Consider the following 19,831-nt stretch of genomic DNA (forward strand, 5'->3'; position numbering starts at 1 on the left):
GGTGTTGTCTAAACTTTTCTGAGGAGAGAATTCCTCATATTACTTTCAGCACTGATGTTTAAAGATTCCATCTTGATGCTGAGAATTTTTCACAGGACATAGATGATTGTCAACGCACTGAGAGCGACAGCGACAATGAACGATCAGATGCTAACTCACGAGCAGCGAGTTGCACTTCATGTCTACCTCGTGCGTTAGATGTTTTTTCATGCTCGTAAGTCACTTTGATTGTATTTAGTGTATAATATTCTTCAGCAAGGTCAAAATAAAAGCATAGATTTTGGAGTGAAGCTCCTCTTAGTCTAACTTTGTCTTGCATTAGGCATAACCAGCAGTATTAGACAGACAAGTAAACAGACAGACGGACAGATGTACGGATGACCGGACAGATGGAAGCATGGATGGAAGCCTGGATGGACACATGCACAAACGGGTGGACGGACTGATGCCGTTAACATGCTTGAGCTCAACCAGCAAACCGAAATGGTTATAGCAATGAAACATGCAGTTACGACTAAAATTCACACCTCTCTGGTTCTCGTACGTTTTACCGGTAGGTTCCGAACGACATTGTTGTTCGACGAATTTTCGTAATTTCAATGTAAAAAGCATACGTGCATGTGTATTCTTTTTGATCTTCTTGTTTCTATTGCGCTGATAAAACCTTCAACATCCGACTGCCGTGAATTGCGCACGGTTAGAGTATGACCATGGCTGTGACAGAAGCGCTATATAATGATAAGTTCTTAGGTTCAGTTACCAATCATCTCGGAGTGCTGTTCAATTCATACAAAAATTCTAGTTCATGCAGTTTTTTACAGGACACACAGGATTACGCAAGGCATCATAATGCTTGGTCAATCAGCTGACGCCACCACCCTTTGCACTGCGGCGAAAAATCAGGTAGCAAACATTTAGCAGTTTCTATCGTTTAGGAAATTATTTTGGCCCAATATACATTCCTTTGACGATCAAGAGTTCATTTGGTGAAAGTGGCAAAGGGCGTACGTCCGTGCATCCTAACTCTTCCTATGCGAGTTGACGGGTTGACCCTCCTCCCGCAGCCATCTTCGATATTACGGCGTGCCACCTACAACTCTTGGGCATTGTTAATACAGAGACGCAGCTGTAAAGAGCACCAGCGATCATGATTTAATGTAGGCTTGTATGAGCTGGTGTCTTTATTACAGATGCAGATTCTTGTCACTGTGCAGCTGCGATATAAGGCTATCTTGTGTAACAGGACGCTAATTTCCCCAATTGCATTTTCCCCCATCTCGTGGTGATTCTTCTGTGGTTTCTCATTGAACTTTGATGCAAGCCATGGATGCCGGCTTAGACACGAACCTTTTCCACCGCAGCGGTGGTGACGGACCAGAGGAAGGTTCCTCGGGATTTTGATGCACACCAACGGCTATGACAGCATGACTACTGCTTTGTGTTTCAGACTTAGACCACTATGTTTTTTGGTGAACACAGGACAGCTTAAAAAAGCATGTGTCATGGTAGTGGAGATTATCAGCATTTGTTATTTGCAAATTACTGTGAAGCAATGTAGTTCATACAATTTTGCACGTAAGCAAAAAGCTTCGATCACTTTTACAATAGAGCTGAAGCAGCACTTGAGACAGGGCAACAGACAGGGTGTCTCCACAGCCCTGTCTAGTTTATTTTGCTGTTCATTTCCGTTTAAATAATATATCAACAAGCCTCGGTTAGTGCACTCCTACACTATGCAGTGTTGGTATTTCTGTGGTCGTGATGGCTGTACCAAATGTGTTTATTGGTCTTTTTATGGACATGATCGATCATCAAGTGCCTGTTTTTAAGTTGTAGAGTGCACATGCTAGACCCATTGCTTCATTATTAAAAGAAAATAAAGTTGCTTGAGATCATCTGGCACAATGCATTCAGCGATTCCAGATTTATTGGTTTGTGCCATGCATTACGTATGTGGTCGGTGAGCGATTTGTGTAGTTGAGTGGCCCTACCAGGGGCAAAGCTTATGCTCTGGCGTAACGTCCGCACCTTAGCAGACTCGAGTGCGGTCCCATGAAGTGCATACAGCGGTTCTTTGATGTGCATATATATCACCGCGGTGAACGTACGCATGTTTGTGCAACACTTAATCATATCTTATAGTACAACAGAAATATGGAATGTAGAATGATTTGCATCTGGACTAGCTGGTGATCTCTCGTGTAGAGTGGTTACAGCATTATGCATGGGAGGAGCAAAGAAACGCGGAGACACTGCTGACTAACGTTTTAGTTAAGCCCTTTGCAGGTAAATGCTTTCGATGTGTGTCTGCTGTTGTGCACCACTGCAGAACAAAGAGTTCACTAGGCGAGTAGACTGCAATGTTGTGGGTTATTACATGCAGCGCCAAGGAGAGGCTGTTACATGTAAGTGGGGAAGTGTAGAGAGCTCCTCCTCACAAGGTTGATCACAATTCAGCGTATGCGCAACTTGCATCACCGACAGGGAGGCGAGCTGTGCGAGTCATTGTTAGGGCCATTTACATGCGGGGGGGGGACGGACAAAAAAGCGTCGCCGATTCGCTCATTTGTTCCTTGCTTGGGTGCAGCAGCTGTCCCAGCATGTGTGTTGCGGCTGTGCGGCTAGCACATGGAACGGCCCTTACCAATGTTGTATGTGCTACGCGGCACTGCCACCGACATCCGATAGACGAGCTGAAAAAGCGAAACTTTTGCGCAGATTAAGAGCAAAAGTACTCCGACGCTTTCTTGTAGAGTGCCTGTGTGCCACTCTCAACAACATTACGGCCTATACTGTGCACTAAACTTGCACCTTTGCGCTTCGCGTTTAATTCACTCAATGCAAGAGAGCAACAGTGAGAATTGGCCGGATAAATGCTACGGACAGGCTGTTTTCATCTTCAGATAAAATGCCAGGCCTGCCTGGAAGGGGAAGCACAGTCACAATGATGGATAGAAAAGCGGCCTTTCAGAGCCTTTTCTAAACACAAATCTGGTAACTGCTGCAAGCAGACTTGTTTCATGCCCGCTACGGCATTAATAATAAGAAGTTTGGGGTATTTGGCCGGCATTCCTTATGCTATTTTTCGTTATTCTTCTGAGAAGCGTGGTATCCGCTAAACTATTGAAAAGAATTTTGTGCCAATTGTTCATGCAGTGGCTGATGACGATGAGGAATTAAGCCTGAAGTGGGATGGGTCACAGTTAATAGCTGAACGAAAACAAGCTTTTGTAATGGGTTGAAGCATTGGACGCCCCACCAGTTACGCAATTCGCATTGTGCGACGACTGCTTGTTCTTTCGCTGTTTTAAGACGTTTTATAAGTCGTATTAACGCGATTGTTTTCCCGACATCAAGCTTGCCTAAGGCAAGTTTGCGAAGAAGTTTCAAGCACCGGCGTGACTCAGTGGTAGAATACTGGGCTGGCACACAGCGGATCTGGGTTCGAGTGACACTGTGTCATTGGTACTAGGTTGTTTTTGCTAATTACGCGGGATGTGGTTACGGACACTGGCAGCGGCGGTGGACAACTACGGCGCTGCGTGAGACCAGAGTTGTGATCTCGCAACAGTGTGTGCACGATAGGTGGGCACGAGTATCATTCGCAGCTGCGCAGGTCGGCCTACGGTGACCATATCGGAAAAAAAAAAAAAAAACTTGGCTACAGATACTCTTACCCCAGCCCGGTCGTCTTACGCCACTGCTACCCGCACTTACACATTACCGATCTATGTAAAGCATGCGGGCACAGAGCAACGCTGCGCCACATGCTCTGGGAATGCGCCGATAACAATGGTCGAGAAACGGCCGCGGTTCGCGATGCGCCTATGGCGGCTGCCAATACCAGGCAACAGGAAGCCTCGAGCTCACTCGTTCCCGCCGCCGTCCCGTCTGCGGGAGCCGCGGGGGACCTTCTCCGTCGGCGCCGCCGCCGCTGGGAGGCGGCGCTCAGAAGCTCGGAGCTCAACGACCAGCTCTGGGCTGTCCGGCAGGCCGAAGATGCCGCCCGAGTTCAGGGACTCAGCGCCGCCATCTGAGGCCACCAAGACCAAGCTGCCGGCCAAGTTCTAACAAGGTTTCCTCTCTCTCTCTCTTATCTACAGATAAGGTTACCGCGCACAGAAGGTAAACAGGATGTCATAATTAAAACAATAAACTGCCCTGGTGTCTCAACCACGTCTGTAATTCTTGACTTTGCAAGCTCACTGTCATGGGCCACTGCTTTTTGATAGTTGTGACCGTTGTATGCGGGAATGCATCACTCCCGCATCTCACATTAAGAGCCGTAGGCACTGCTGTTCTCGTTTTGGAACTCCAGCCTTCCGTCGCTCAGGCACGCTTTCCCACAGTGCCGAAGGAGAACAGGGAAGCTGGGGTGCGAATCATTTCGCGAAAACAGTCGTGAGGTTTGAAAAGAACCCTCTTCAACAGCAAGCGATGTGAACTTGACTCGCAACTGTGAAGACCAGCGCTCACTGTAGGCTTCTAATACATTTCATTATCTTTGAAGTGCAGCAGCTTCATAAAAATCTGCATTAGGAACTCCAGCCTGCTCTCTCAAGAACGCATTCATATGGTTGGTAAGGCAGATGACACGAGCTGACGGAGCAACCAAGGAATCCAACAAGCCCTTGCAAAAGCATGTCACTTCCGCCGCGCTCGGATAGTTAGGGCCTCTCCTTAGCTTTGTTTGCTTTATTAGTTATTAACGTATTACAAACCTGAGGGATACAGCCGCTTTGAGAGTAGTAAACGTGGTGAGATTTCCCGATGGTAATTTTGGAGACAGAAAGAAATAGTAATGAAATATTGTCAGAGCTGAGTTTTCTAATAGAGCTGGAATCAATAATTGTCAATCTGATGAAATAACTTAGAAAAACTACCCTAGCTTGCTCATGAGGAAACAAATTGAAACACAAGAAAAGACGGTCTATTCTTCTGCTTCGTATTCCTTCTCGTGGTTCCTAGGCATTTATGTTTTTCTGAAAATTATTGAAAGAATTTTAACATTCTCACATTTCAAGTTTACTTTGGTTATATTATGAGGAGCTCTTCTTTGAGAACGTGAATGAAGTGTTGGGAAGAGATGTGTGGTTCACTCGAATGTCGCAAGAGCGCCTTCTTCACTGTTCACTCATGAAGAAGAAGTTTGCCGCATTTTAACTCCAGTTTCAGTGTTGTGCAGCATTGTGTGTGGGTCAAGTCATAAAAGGTATCTGCATTCACTAGTATATGGACACACACATCAGTGTTTTTGTTGTTCCACGCAACTGCGAAGGCCTGTTACTATAGTTTACCATGGATAGTGTGAGTCCGTGCTGCTAAGCTCTGGTTCGAGTGCCGCTTATAGGCTGCAAGGGGCGAATGGAAAGAATACATAGACACGCAATAAAGAGCTTGGGAAGTCTAATCTAAAGATTGTGATGCGCCTCAGAACTATATCTTGGTTTTCATCCCTGAAACTGCATGAAAAAGCGGAAAGTTTGTTTATGTGTTAGCTGACCAAACTGAGTCGGCAAGTACTGTGTGTCAATCGCTTTTTTTTTGCATGTTCTCATTTTGCACACCAATGTCCGTCCTTGAAAGTATGCCTTCCCTGCCATAAATTGGCCCTTCCTTGACACACAATTTCTGTGTCACTAAAGAAGTTGTACGAGGTAAGGGCGAATCGAAGAGATGAAAAACTAAGTTCAAAAAGAGCACCTGGCGATGCATGAGCACGAGTGTTTCCCTCAATGTGACCTACTTCTCTGCCTCCTCTCTCTCTGTCTTCCTTGGGGACTCTGGCCTCTCCAGGATCGGGTAAGTGTGCCATTTTCAGCTGAAAAATTCTGATTAATGGTTTCATCGCTACTAATTCATCTACAGATTCTTCAGAAGAATGTGTTGCTGGGTGAGTTAGCACTTGCAAGCAGAGATTTTTCCAGTGCTTAATTAAGCACAATCACGGAAGAAAAAAACAGATGACGTAACGCCTGTCCAGTCTTCATGTGTTTCTATTGGGATCGTGCTTATAGATACACAAAAGAGGAACTATGACTTGATTTAGATTGACAAGCTGCACTATGAGAACTCTAATGCCATGTGTTACACTATCATGATGCCATTATTATCTGACAAAATCGACGTCGAAGTTTTATTTTTAAATATTGTGCCAAAATCTCCGTTTGTGACGTAAGAAACTATAAAAGTGTGTTTTTGTATTTTTGCGACATTGGCTTGAATAAATTTTATGATGCTTCATATGCTAAGTCTACAACACCCACAGATTATAATGTACTTTATTTTTGTCATTTGAAAGCTATGTAGGACTCAATAGACACCTGCAAACTTTCGTGCGTCACAGTGTTTGGTGCGAGAATCAGGGGATGGCGTCGCTACCTGCATTTTCTTTTCGCATGTTTTCTTGCTAACTAAGCATCGTGTCACGTTAAGAGTGAAGTTGTAATTTACAAATACGCAAAAAATCATTTTGTCCCTTAGTGTCCCTTTAAGTACAGCAAAAACGCTTGTCACAATTATTTGTGGTTTTTCTTTTCTCGTACAAGCTGGATCATTTTCCTCAGTTGTTAACATGAGGGGAAACATGCAAGTTAAATCACATTCAGTTCATTCTTGCTGGTATGTGTCTAGCCAACTCTAGCCATGCTTAGTACAGTATTAGCAAAAAAGTAGCACCTCTAGAAGAAGCTTGGAATTACTAGGAAATCTTTATTCGAACACTAGCTGTGCTGATAGTTGCAGACTTGTACCACTAGTGCAAGCTGCGCACATCTATTTTGTGTCTGTTGATATTCCTTTCTCTCTCTTTGTTTGCCTTCTAGCTATCTCTTAGCATACGTCATTGCACCCTGCGGGTGCACATGTCCTAGATGCGAAGAAAATTAGGAGGAGGAAGAGCGCGTGTCAGTTGATGTCTTTTCGGTCCGCAAAATTAAATGTTTCACAGGTCGGATGTAAAGCACAAAATGACAGTTATTGGAGAACATCTCACTAACTGATGGTTTGCAGGTTTCAGTGGGCTCTTGAGCAATAGTGCCAACTAGTCTGCATCAAATTATTAGCGACTTGAACCAGGAAAGTAGTAAAGATAACTTTAACGCAGATATATGCAGTAATATAAAGCTAAATGGCCTCGTGACCAGCAGGTTTCGCTATCTTGAGCCAAATTTTGGCTACATTTTAGCAGCATAACTGTTAAAGCGAGAGTTTCAGCTATGCATAGTGTCCTAAATGTGGGCCAAGGGGGGGGGACAAACAAGAAGAGAAAACAGCAAGACATACGAAGAGGCCGTGTTTGGATGCGAGAATAGCATCTGTCGCCCCTCGGTTCATTGCTGCTTCACTCTCTACTCTAAGACTTATGTAGTGAAAATTACGGACAGGTTCTTTTTAAACATCATATTCAACAGCCGGCAGCATGCAGCTCTGTTCAATTTGGAGATGAGGCAGCAATTTTGTCCGCATGTAGAGGGGATTTGTGGCGGAGTGTGTGGCAGAGTGAGGGCGAGAGAGAGTGGGAGCTACTCCATGGAGCAGGCGAAGCTGCTCCGCCAAAATCATTTGAGTGGACCAGAACTCGGGGTGGCACGTTTGCATGCTTGGGGCACTGCTGGTAGTCGCTTGTTTTGGTGGTGGCGTATGGCGTGGACCAGTTGGCGGCAAACTGTGCGGCACTGCTGGGTAGCGAGTCTCATGTGCACAATCGAACAGCAGAATGAAATAACTCGTCCCTCGAAAAATAGACAAGCTTCCGCCTTGCTCCAGTGCCACGTGTTGTGTTCCAATAACAGATATAGAGGAGTTGCTCTACGTGGAAACTTGCTCGTGGGGTCCTCCAGAATCCTTGAAGGCCCCCTTCCGCAGTCTGCATGCAGACCTCAAGCCCTTGCTGCTGCTGCTTCTTCTCAAGGCCGACTTCCTCCCAATGTGTATTCAATGATATTTCAGTCAAGTTTTTTTGCTCTCTAAACGGCGTGGCGTGTTTTTTGCCGCCTATGTCAAGCTTTTTGTTGCTTACGTTCACACGCTGTACGTAGGGCCAGGCCTCCAATATACTGTAAAACCTCGGTGATGCAAATCTCGCGAGCTCACTAAAAATATAATCCGAAGCTCGTGCCACCAGAAAGCATGAAATATTAGCATGCAAGAAAAAAAAGATGCTGGCCTACGTTTCCATTGATTGTTTTTCAGTGCTGCAACAATGCCACAAACAGCTCTAAATGTCATCCAGTAAAGTTTTAGTCGTCAACAATTGCACTTTCACTTGCACTCGTAAATATAGGGCCCGTGTGCGCGTGATTAATTACTGAACCAGGTGCATTGCGACTTATGACAAAATACAAGTAGTTGCCCCTTCCTAATTTTAGTAGGCTTTTCACGTGGCATCGTAGTAGTGCTGCGAAAATGACTTAAGAAGTAATTTGCACAAGATAGACAATTTTAGAACCATTGTTTTTGTTATTATTTCCTGATTGCAGTGGTGCTGGGAGCGTTTTTCGGGACGTTTACGGCCACGCCCGCTCAATCGGAGAGTGGGCAAGTGTTTGGGTTTCTGATAACAGCGCACGTTGATGTTGTGAGGCTCTTTTACCCAACGTTACTAGAATAAATTCAGTTGTCGAAGTCTCCACCGTGCTCCGTAGATGGAACTTTTTGTATGCTCTCCACCAGATGGCAGGACTGTCGCAGTGGGCTCTAGCCGGCACGGTGTGTTCTGCTCAGCGCACGCCTGTTTGTTCACTTGATAGCACTATCTAAGAGTTTCTAAACATGGTTTCAGACACTTATTTGTTCCTGGCCTCAAAAATACTATGTTTTATTGCAGTAAGCAAGGGTGACATGTTTATAGGCCCGTGTATTGTGCGATGTCAGTGCACATTAAGGAACACTAGATGGTCAAAATTTCTAGAGCCCTCCACTACGGCGTCTTGTAACCATATCGTGGTTTTTGAATGTACAACCAGACATGTAACTAATAATAAGGGTGACATGCAATAAATTTTTTCTGGTGCTCATTAGCTGGTTTCAAAGCAGACTGAAAGGTATTACTTTACTCCTTTAACCGTTATATATCACAGTAATTATCTAAGCGATGCTTCAGAGCGGCATGGCACAGTTTGCGGCCATAGGTTATTCCACTTGGTTGTAGTGTGTGAGAAAAACGAGTTCTAAAGGACGTTTGTTCTACAAATAATTTCCCTTGTTTTTGCAGTGACGGGATAAAAGGTAGGTTTTGCTACCTATTTTACCCATACCGAAAATAAAAAAATTGGAAATGATTTCTAATCTCCTGGTTTTTTACTAGTACTCAAAAATTCCCGGATTTAATAAACCCATAATTACCACAGATAAATTGGGCGGCATGGTTCTGTGTTTGAGCGTGCCAGACGGAATTTGTTTCCAAGTCCCATGCAGGCGTGTTTTGAATGGGTCTTACTTTTTGAACGTATATCTACAGTAAAACTTATAATTGTCGGAATTTAAGGGCATAATGGGAATCATTGTTTTGAAGACACAAGCTTGTAATTATTGAACTTATATGAATTTTACACGCAGGTTTCGTGAATAAAACGTGTAGTTATGGAATGATATTGCTGAGTAAGATGTCAAAACTGTGACACCAAGTGCCCTCAATGTTGTTGCTAATGTGCGGAAATACAAACTCGCACCTGCTGTTGTGCCATGTATATATCGGGAATTCAAGCCTGCAGCCAGATTAACGAGCGTTTGCGAATGAAAAAAGGCGACTTTAGACATAACAGACCGAATGCGTGGTTAGCTCACGCATATCACGTGTTGCACGAGAACTTTTAGACAACGTGCTAATAAAAGTCAATTTGTAAATTGAGCCAATCGTCATGGTTTGGCTTACTAAAACCACAGTGCTTAAACCACCAGTTATGTACAATAAAAGTGACCTCAATTGTTTTATTGCACAAAAGACTATTGACGACGAATGAATAGACGACTTGTGATCAGACAACAGTACCTGCGAAAGGGTGACTGGACTACGGCACATTGCCAGAAAACACCATCACTTCTGTTGCAGCAGCGTGTCAGGTGCATTGCTTCGGGCGACTGCTGCGCCAGCACCTAGCAAGTGCGATGGTGGTTCCACGCAGTACAAGCGAGTTTGAAAACTGAATCTATTCTAGCAACGTTGCCTTCGCCAAGACTGTCCGCTTCAACTTTCAGTCTCGTGCATCGTTGTGAAAAGCACCCATTAATACAGTACAATGACAGCATCACGCATCCACACGTTAAATAAGAGTGCCAAGTCAAGGCCACCTGCAATGTAAAGGCACACGAAGGTGCATTGGGACCTCTAATATTCTTGGAGGCTAGGACACCTCACTCAAGGTCTAGTGCAATGATTTGGAGGCGCGCGTGCCTGTGTTTGGGTTTCTGCACGTGCTATAGGGGCACCTTTCGTGGTTGCAGCACTCATACCTTCGCAGTAGCGTACGTTCGTATCAAATGTCACGAGGTGAAGATCTGTTCCCAACAACCGCAATGCATTACATTGAGGGTCACTGGGCCTCAGCTGGTTTCCACTTCTGCGAGTATCCTGCACTCGTTGAAAATGGGCCAGCACTGCCGGTGGCAGTGGAGTGCAGCGTTGATAAAGGCATGCTCACAGCGTTTTTCGGCACCCTTGAAATTTCTTCGCGTGAAATTATTGGAAGCTGTTTTTCATGATCAACATCACCTCAGTGAACACAGCGCACTTATTCAGTTTTGCCTGGCAACTGCCTGCAGCATCGTCATGCGCGCCACCATGTTTTCAGACAAAGTCATGTACGATTCAATGAACATACAGCTTACGAGAGCGTCGTAAGGGTACCTGGCGCAGTGCTTTGGGGGGGGGGGGGGGGGTCTATCTGCTCGCCTTTGTAATGTCGGAGCCGGGACCATAAGAAAATTTAAATCACCCAGAAATAGGCGCTAGGGATGATCATTTCACTGAGGTTTCCACTGTATATACAACACACACACTGCTGTGGAACATATATGCATACATATTTTTCTACATATATATTAATTTTTTTTACTACCGTGGAATAGCTGGACACTTGCTATGCTGCAGGCGTTTGCGTGGTTCAGCGACCTGCTGGTGGAACATGCCGAGATCTTCTGGTCGCTGTTCGCGGTTGACATGGACGCGGTGCTCGCGGAGCAACCGCCTGACACCTGGGATAGCTTCCCTCTGCTGCAAGTGCTCAATGATTACCTGCGCATTGATGGTAGGTATATTTTGCTTATCTTCGTGTACTACATGGTATGCCGGTGCAAATTGTTTTTATGTGTAAGAGGTGTACGAATGCAGACGCACGCTTGGAGCGCCCCTTCCAGTGGTGTTTATTCAGAGTGAACACAGAGATCTTATTTCAGCATGATCTTCTTCAGCATGAAAGGAGCGCTTGTTCATTACCACTTGTGAGATTGTGCAGAGGGCCAATTGACTATTAATTTTTGATGTGCCTGTTTTTTTTTTAGTGCAATGAAAGTCTTAACGGTCAGAGCTTCTCACGAAATATTAGCGCGAGAAATGCCAATAGCATTTATAATCTGATTTTTTGATCTGCAGTGATTATGAAGTAAAAACACATGCTACAAGCAGTGGCAGATGAGTGTGATAGCGATTATACGTCAGCAATGAAGAAAAGTGAATTCCAAGGTACAACAAATTATTGCCATGCGTGATTGCAATGTTATGGGGCTCAGTGTTTGCCCCCTGAAAAATCGACGCAGGTGAACAAGCACACATAAAACTTATTTACGAAAGGACTTGTACGAATAGCAGAATACATTGTATATGCTGTCCACGGCACGCGAGAGTCAAGCGTTCTCGTACTGTTCAGCATCATTTCGCCGAGTTGAAGGCACCGAGCGTCCGATGCCATAGCTGGATGAGCGATGCAGTCGAGTATAGGCGCAGTCATTGACCCGGGAATTCTGTGCTCACGGGAACTGCTTCACAAAAGACGTACTCAGCTTTTGCGTGCTCGTTGCCAAACTCGAGTGTACTGATTGGCACAAAGCGGCAAGGCTTTGTGCCTGGCCGCATTTTCCCCTCGTGGCGGGAGCGCTTCGGTTACGCTGAAGCTACAGGCAGTAGGGCTGCGGATTTTCCCATGGACTGAATGCCCAGTGAAGGAGGCAGTCCTGAAAAGCACATCCTTGCACACTGCTCAAGCACTAGCACCAGGTCAGGGGGAAAGCCCCATTCTCTCCGAAGTTTAAACAGAGGGGAGTGTTTCACTAATAAGAAATAATTAAAATAGGCGTTCTTGAAGGCTTTCAGCAAGTGCCTCCCACGAAAAAAAATTCCTGGCTACAGGGCTGACTGAAACCCTTGCTTGTTACCATGGATGTGTTTTACGTCGTGGCCCACCACAACCTCTTTGACATGTTTTGGTCACCGAAGTTACGTCGAAAAAGTATGCACGATCAGACGACAAAGAAAAAGTTACGTCATCAGGAATCAAACCCGTGACCTCCGGGTCTGTAGCAACAGATGCGGGCACGCTATCCACTGCGCCATTGTCACATACATTGCACCCTTACAAAATACGCCTTTACTACAGTCCTCTTAGCATTCTTGGCAAAGTGCCATTTTGTATCATGACCGCGGCATCCATGATTACTTCCTCTCACGCGTCGTTTCTAAGCGTTCGTCTCATTCAGTACAATTGTAGTAGGAGTATGCGCAATTTTGCAGTGATCCCACTCCTGCACCAACTGCGCCAAAATATGCCAAATCAAATTTACTGTGCCATCCTGATAATATCAATGAAAATTGTGCCGAACTGCACCAAAGACAAATTTGAAAGCTCCCCCCCTCCCCCCCTTGCGGTCCTAGTTCGTTCCTGCTCCTTGAAAAAGGGCGGCGTGTTCCTCTGCTTGAGTATCGATGGCAGGCCTGATAGGGGGGGTAATTGTATCGCATCCGTCCTCCATGCAAAGGAGATACGTCGGCTCTTTTATATCTGCTTTAGTCGCGTTCGTCACACCCGCTCACATACTTTTAGCCGCATGCAAAACACCATGTGCGGGAGGGTGTTATTAATTTGGACAGTACTTAAAACAGAACGGTGACGGCCAGTGGCGTAGCCAGAGTGAGGGAGGACATTGAGAACGCCCCCCCCCCCCCCCTCACCAAATTTTTTTTCGCTATTGTAAATATTGCACAAAATGACCATTTGCCTGCCTGCCCCCCTTCAAATCAAGGTGCCCCCCCACCCTAAAAATGAAAAATATTTCTTCCTACTGCCCTGGTGATGCCAAAATCTAGTCGAGAATGTCGATATAATTGCTATTGCAATAAAATTAAAATGGCTCTCGCTTTCAAATTGTCTTAGGCAAATGCATAAGGCATTCCTTCAGGTTGTCTTTTTTCTTTTTGCACTGCTTTCTAGGGGACACTACAGGGGTTTTTTGGTGTATACACAGAACATTCTAGCCACAGAAAGCATCACTGCAAAGGGAAAATAAAGTTTATTAAATCCTTCAGTTTCAGCATAGAGAAATAAATGCCAGAGGATGTTGGCTTTATGAGACTAGCTAAATGACGGCATGTTACGCCCAGTAATATAATCAGTTGTGAAGAAAAAGAACCTTTTTTTATCCTTGAATTCATCTTAGAGAAACGCAGTGGGGCTGCGTGAGTCTCTAGTGTTTGTCTACTGAATCTGCTGATAACCACATAGGTGCATTCTGAATGGTATTTCATGAAGTACTATTTTATTCAAACAGTATTCAGTTTTTTCGCTGCAAAAATAATCACTGAAGTTTTTTAGAATGCTCAACAGCAGGACGACATTATTTTTGCGTCATTAACTGATATAGAGAGTGTTTCTGAGATCTCTGGCGTCTTGAGGTTTGCAAATAATCAAAATATTTCTAGCTCTTTACAAGAATGCAAAAATATTTATTCATGTCCTTGAATGTAAATGTTACTTGGTTCTTCTTCAGGATGTAAAATTAGCAGCTTAGGATTGCTCCAGAATGGAAAATTTTGATGCTCCAAAGTGCTTCAAAATAGGAAATTTTGCCGCTCCAAAGTGCTCCAAAATGCAAATTTTACTGCTATGAAATTTTCCCCATATCAGCAGACCTCAATAGCATCACTCACTGCTCATGGCATGTGCCGCGATTATGCTTCGTAAACAGCTTTGCTAGCGCGCACAGCAATGGCCCTCTTCTTCGCTTCCTGGCTCCCACCTGTCTATGCTCAACAAACAGCTGTGGTCGCAGGTGCTGCGTGCACATTCGTCTAATTCTAGATGGCTCTGTCGATCCATGTCCAGTCAGCATTCCACTGCTCCAAAATGGAAAATGAAAAGTGCTCTAATATAGAAAATTTTTCTGCTTTAAGGTGATCCAAAATGCAAATTTCATTGCGACAAAAATTGCTCCAAATCAGCAGAGCACACTCGGTAACATCACTGCTCATGGTATGTGTTGCGACAATGGCCCTCTTCCTCACTTCCCGGCACCCACTTGTCTACGCACAGCAAAAAGCTGTGGGTGCACAAATGCTGCATGCACACGCATCGAATTCTTGCTGGCGCTCTCGATCCATGTGCGGTCAGCATTGTCCCGATTCCAAAATGGAAAATTTTACAGCTCCAAAAATTTCTCCAAATCAGCAGACCTCAGTAGCACCACTGAATTTTGTCAATGCCAAACACCCCCAGGTAGAGATCTTACCCCGAGCATTGGTGTGGCTCACAGCATTCATTTTTACAAAAAAAATACCTCTGTAACACATAGAGCAATGCGCCTGCTTCATCTGGAGGTACTAACTCTGTGTTCACAGCTTACGTTCGCATCGCGAAAAATCATGGCCGCCCAACAGACAAAACACAATGTGCAATGCGTTTCTCTCTCACCAGGCTGTGGTGTTCAATAACTCCAACATGCCATAAGTAGGCAACCTTAGCTCAAGTTTGGCATCCAATCAGTTGCGTTCATCTGTCTGTCACATCACTTTCTCTGGTTTCGGTCTCACCTATGACCACAAGGGTTTGTTTAATCATTATTGATGAATGTTATACGTCGGGATTGAGATGTATGACTAAGCGTTAGCGTGGATTCATCCACGTTAAACGATGTTATAGCTGTCAAACACCTATTGATACTGCACAAGCTCACTTATATTAATGTATAGTTAACATTTAACTCCAGTAAGACCTCGTTAATTCGAAGTCACCGGAGCGGCGAGAAAGCTTTGAATCAATTGGATTTTCGAATTAACAGAACATAGAAAAAGTGTGATGCAAGGAACTTAGAACTATTCAAAGTAATCTGTGCTCGTCGTTTGCTGTGCTGGCTAGCTTGTGGCTCCAAAGGTTATGTTTTCCAGTAATACCTGGTCTTTATTTTGCCCCAAAAATGGAGGAACGATGGGCCTCATTGCTGCCACCGAAAAAGAAAAAGAAAACGTGGTCGTGATCGCCTAAAATGTGCACCTGCAGAAAACAAGACATCTTCAGTGCAATACAGTAGTGACACGCGGGCAGCATGTTGCCTGCTCCTCGCTGCGTCAGCACGTCATGGTGCGACCATTTGCACATTCTTTTTATTATAGTTATGAATTTATTAATGGCCAGTATGACGAAGGTCACGATATGTTTTGGCTGGAAAAAATTATATTTGACACTTTCGAACTTAGTTTTCGAAGTAGGTGTTGCTGGCAAGAACTCCGCCAGCACACAGATATGCACACACAGGAAGAAAAATGAACTGGACTTGACGGAAAGTGCTGAAAGCATGCAAGGACACATACTTTAGTGGCTCAAAGTAAACATGCTTACTCATGTTATTTGCATCTTGATCTTGCGGTCACGAACGGCATAAATTTTTAATTACAATCAAAAACTCCGATTGATTGATCGATTGATTGAATGATTGATATGTGAGGTATAACATTCCAAAACCACCATATGATTATGAGAAATGCCGTAGTGGAGGGCTCCGAAAATTTTGACCACCTGGGTTTCTTTCACCTGCACCCAAATCTGAGCACATGGGCCTACAGAATTTTCGCCTCCATTGAAAATGCAGCTGCCAAAACCTGGATTTCATCCCACGACCTGCAGGTCAGGAACCGAGCACCCTATCCACTAGAGCACCGCGAATGTCAGCATTTCTGCGAAAATAGCTTTTGAACGTTGTCGTATTAAAATTTGGAGCTAGCAAGTACGCTCCGGAACATATCCACTTGGGTACAAGTGGCAATGGGGCGCGTAGTCGCCTTGAACAAGAGCATGGTGAGGGCGGCGCGCCCTTTTTCCTTCTTCACTAGTGGAGCATCCCGACAAAGGGCATGTGACTGCTGTGCCCAATTTCGTGATATTTTCAGGATGCCCGAACGAGAGCAGTTTTGCCTCCTCAAATATTCTTGCTCCGTGGCCTAAATAAATGTTGAATAAAAGAACATGGCTTTTAAGTTGGGTCAAAATACCGTATTTACTTGCGTAATGAACTCTCTTTTTATCTCGAAAAATCGGAGCAAGGTTGGAGGTGCGTTTATTATGCGGGGCAAATTTTATTAAAACTTTTTTGGAATGAGTGAAAAATGTGGTCAAGAAAAAAAAAGTAAGGTCACTTAGCCTCTCACAATGGACATACGCATACACTGTTTGAAAACAGCTTCTTTGTTGCACTTTACTCATCTTTGGTGGTTGATGGCAGCTATCTTCTGCAAGCTGTCCCCGCGCTGCCTGTGCACGCCTTGAGGCGTTTTATGGCTATCTTTTCTCGCAATAATTTAATCACAACAGCGGTATCTACTGTGATCTCGACGGGCACCCAGAAGCGTGCGCTATGACGCACTTTGCCAACCAACATTGCAGCCAACATTGTAATTTGTAACCAACATTGCAGCATGCTACCCCCGAAGCATCAAAGCGGACCGTCGATAAGAAGAATAACAGCAAAATACAGCCACCACCTCGTTTCCACATTAGAAGTTCCCATACGCACCGAGAACAAGCGAAGCGAAAATTGGGGTGATACCGTGTTGGGAAAATCATCGCGCTTTTTTCTGGTTTTCCAGAAACCTGCGACACGCTAGCGACAAATGACCCTTCGTGACAGCAAATCCTGTCGTCGTCGCTCGAAAATTGCGTGCACATCTTAAAGTTTCGTATTTGCAGGAAGCGTTGGTTGATTGGCACGGGAAGTTTCGTGACCTTCACTCACTGTGTGCTCATCATCTGTGACATCTCTACACTCGCATCATTCGTGAACCCCGCTGTAATGCACAGATAAAAAATAAGGGGAACGTGCCCTGCACAGATAGAAAGAAAAACAATACGGTATGCGGCAACGGCGAAGGAGGGGGAGGTGGCAGCGAGTCGAGGTGACCAGGGGGGGGGGGGGGGGGGGCAGCATAATAATTGGAAGAGATCCAACGGGTAAGGAGGCGCCAGGGGTCGGTTAGTGGGACTGCAGGGGATGAATGTAGGGGCTGCGTTTATTATGCAAGGAAAAAGAAAACCCGAATTTTGACCACTGAGGTTGGGCGTGTGTTTATTATGCGAGTGCATTTATTACGCGAGTAAATAGGGTAACTTCAAACACTTGAGCTTGACTCTACTGAGGTTTCTACAAAAATCTGAGGTGCTGATAATTTGGTTATTCAGTAATACTCTCCGTCATGTCTGTACAAATTACTAATTTTCTTTATATGATCAATACTATGTATAGTTTCTGGAAGTGCCAAAATTATGGGTCCATCAAGCAAAGTTTGGGCTAACGAATTGGCCAGTTCATTTAACTGTATGCCACAGTGTCCTGACACCCATATTAATTTCATGAGTTTCAGTTGCGGTGGTACTAATGTGTGCAAACTCAACAGTGCAATTCTGAAGCTGTAAAAGCTGTACCCACTGAAAGAAAATCTATTATGATGATTGCACGGATCTCGTTCAATAACAGTTTTGGAAGTGTCAAAATAATAGCCATGAGCTGAGCTTCAATAAGAGAACTGAAATATGTCAGTCTCATTGAGAATGACCACCTGAGGTAGTCGGAGCCAACTTTCAACCAAGCTTTATTACGAAATGCAGGCAGTAGTGCCAATGACAACAGAAAGAATAAATGCAGACACGTGTCAAACGAGCATCGCTAGAATGACCAGCGTCACTGCAGACATGGCAGAGCCACAACCATTGAAGAAAAAAGAAACCCGAAAATAATGAGGGCGGCGTCACCGCATGCGGTAAAGGGCCCCACCAATAATTTTGAAGCAGCTATTTCTTATTTCTGCATGGCTGGGGTAACTGTAGCATTGGTCGGAGTTTCAATATCAAAGGATTTAGTATTTTATTCATGACAGGAAACCACTGCATCTCTGCTGACTGCATCAGCACATAGGGGCGCTCGCCAGAACTTTTGCAGGTGGAAATGACACTCTATGGCTGCAAGTCTATCATTGGGTAAATGTAACCTTAAAGAAGATTGTGGCGTGCCATCAGAACTGAGATTAGTTGTGTGTTTCATTTTTCATTTCTGTGCTTTTTCATTGAACCTCGAACAGACACGGCCGCAACAAAACGTATCGTTGTGTGATGAGTAAAGGAAAGGCACGTGGTGCGTGCCGAATGCGGTAGCGCAGTGACGGTGCACGAGCAAAGGAGAATCATCCGAGTGCACACGCACCAGCCACGTAGATGCAAGAGATTGGTCAGAGAAAGGCTCATGGCACGTGACCCGAGCCGAGAAGGAAAATCCCAGAGGATGAGCTGGCACTGTGCGTTGGGGCTTCAAACTGCGAAGATGGAAGGTTAGCATTGCTACTGCAATTGAATGTAAAACCACCCGGTTCCTAGGCTGTCAGCGAAGAGGCTCGGGGAGTGGCCCTCGATATTGAAAGAATCGAGTGAGACTGTTGGGACTTTCCGCAACCTGTCACCGCAGTTCCTGGGTGGACTGCAGCTCCTCTGCTTCGATCCAGAACGCATGCTGCCCGCACCACAGTCAAGACGCCGTTGACGAGCTAGGCGCAGCCTAACTGAGCCTCAGAACACGATGAGGACAGGGATACTGGTGATGAGGACGAGCTGTTCGAGCGGCGGCAGCAACCGATGGTGACCGTAAAGAAGTAGAGCTGCCCATCAACGACAGAGGACTCGATGAAGCGTTGACACAGCAAGGAGTAGCGATTCGTTACGTGACAAGCTGTAAGGACATTCTATTGTTGACGCCATATTGGTTTAGGGCTAGCAGCTAGGTTTAGCAGTAGGTTAACTGCAGCCAGTTTGTGTTTGCCCATGTACACGATTTGTTATTTAGGTATTTATAGTTTTGAGTGTTATTGAGTGCTTTAGTGCGAGTTTTATGCATTTGCATCACTCGTCCTTTATATAAAGTGTGTTGGTTTTGCCATGGCTGTCTCCCGTCAGTCTCAAATCCATCCTACGCAAGCGCTTCTGGGATAAGTTCATGACAAATTGCGACTACAGAGCCCGACAGAGACACTCGTTACCAATCCGCCTCTAGATTTTGGTCTTGTGCAAGTCAGATGCCCATACTGAAGACTTCCCTTTTGTTGCTTTTGTGAGTTTGCAAAATGTCTTTTCCCGCACGTGCGGTAGGCTCTTAATTGTTGTTGAAAAGGTGCAGTGCACCCTTGTAATTCCTGGGGTGGCTCACCTAACAGCTCGCGAAGGGTCAGCAGTTCTTCACTGCCCTTGTCGTTCCACAGATTCCCTTTTCAGTTGCGAATTTTCTGCTGTTCTTTGTAACATTCCATGTACTCCCTACATGGAATGTTACAAAGAACAGCAGAAAATTCGCAACGCCCACGGGCTATGTGTGG

General features: G+C 45.0%; 1 protein-coding gene across 1 annotated transcript in view; it reads left to right on the forward strand.

The window, feature by feature from the left end:
• Cadps (calcium-dependent secretion activator 1) overlaps positions 1-19,831 on the forward strand; it is a 721,673-nt gene that overhangs the window by 427,290 nt on the left and 274,552 nt on the right. Inside the window, exon 22 of the mRNA XM_075882731.1 lies at positions 11,090-11,246. Within this exon, the coding sequence (XP_075738846.1) occupies positions 11,090-11,246 (157 nt within the window). The remainder of the gene's footprint in view (positions 1-11,089; positions 11,247-19,831) is intronic.

This window comes from Rhipicephalus microplus, unplaced genomic scaffold (genome assembly GCF_043290135.1).
Source record: "Rhipicephalus microplus isolate Deutch F79 unplaced genomic scaffold, USDA_Rmic scaffold_13, whole genome shotgun sequence".
Taxonomy (NCBI): domain Eukaryota; kingdom Metazoa; phylum Arthropoda; class Arachnida; order Ixodida; family Ixodidae; genus Rhipicephalus; species Rhipicephalus microplus.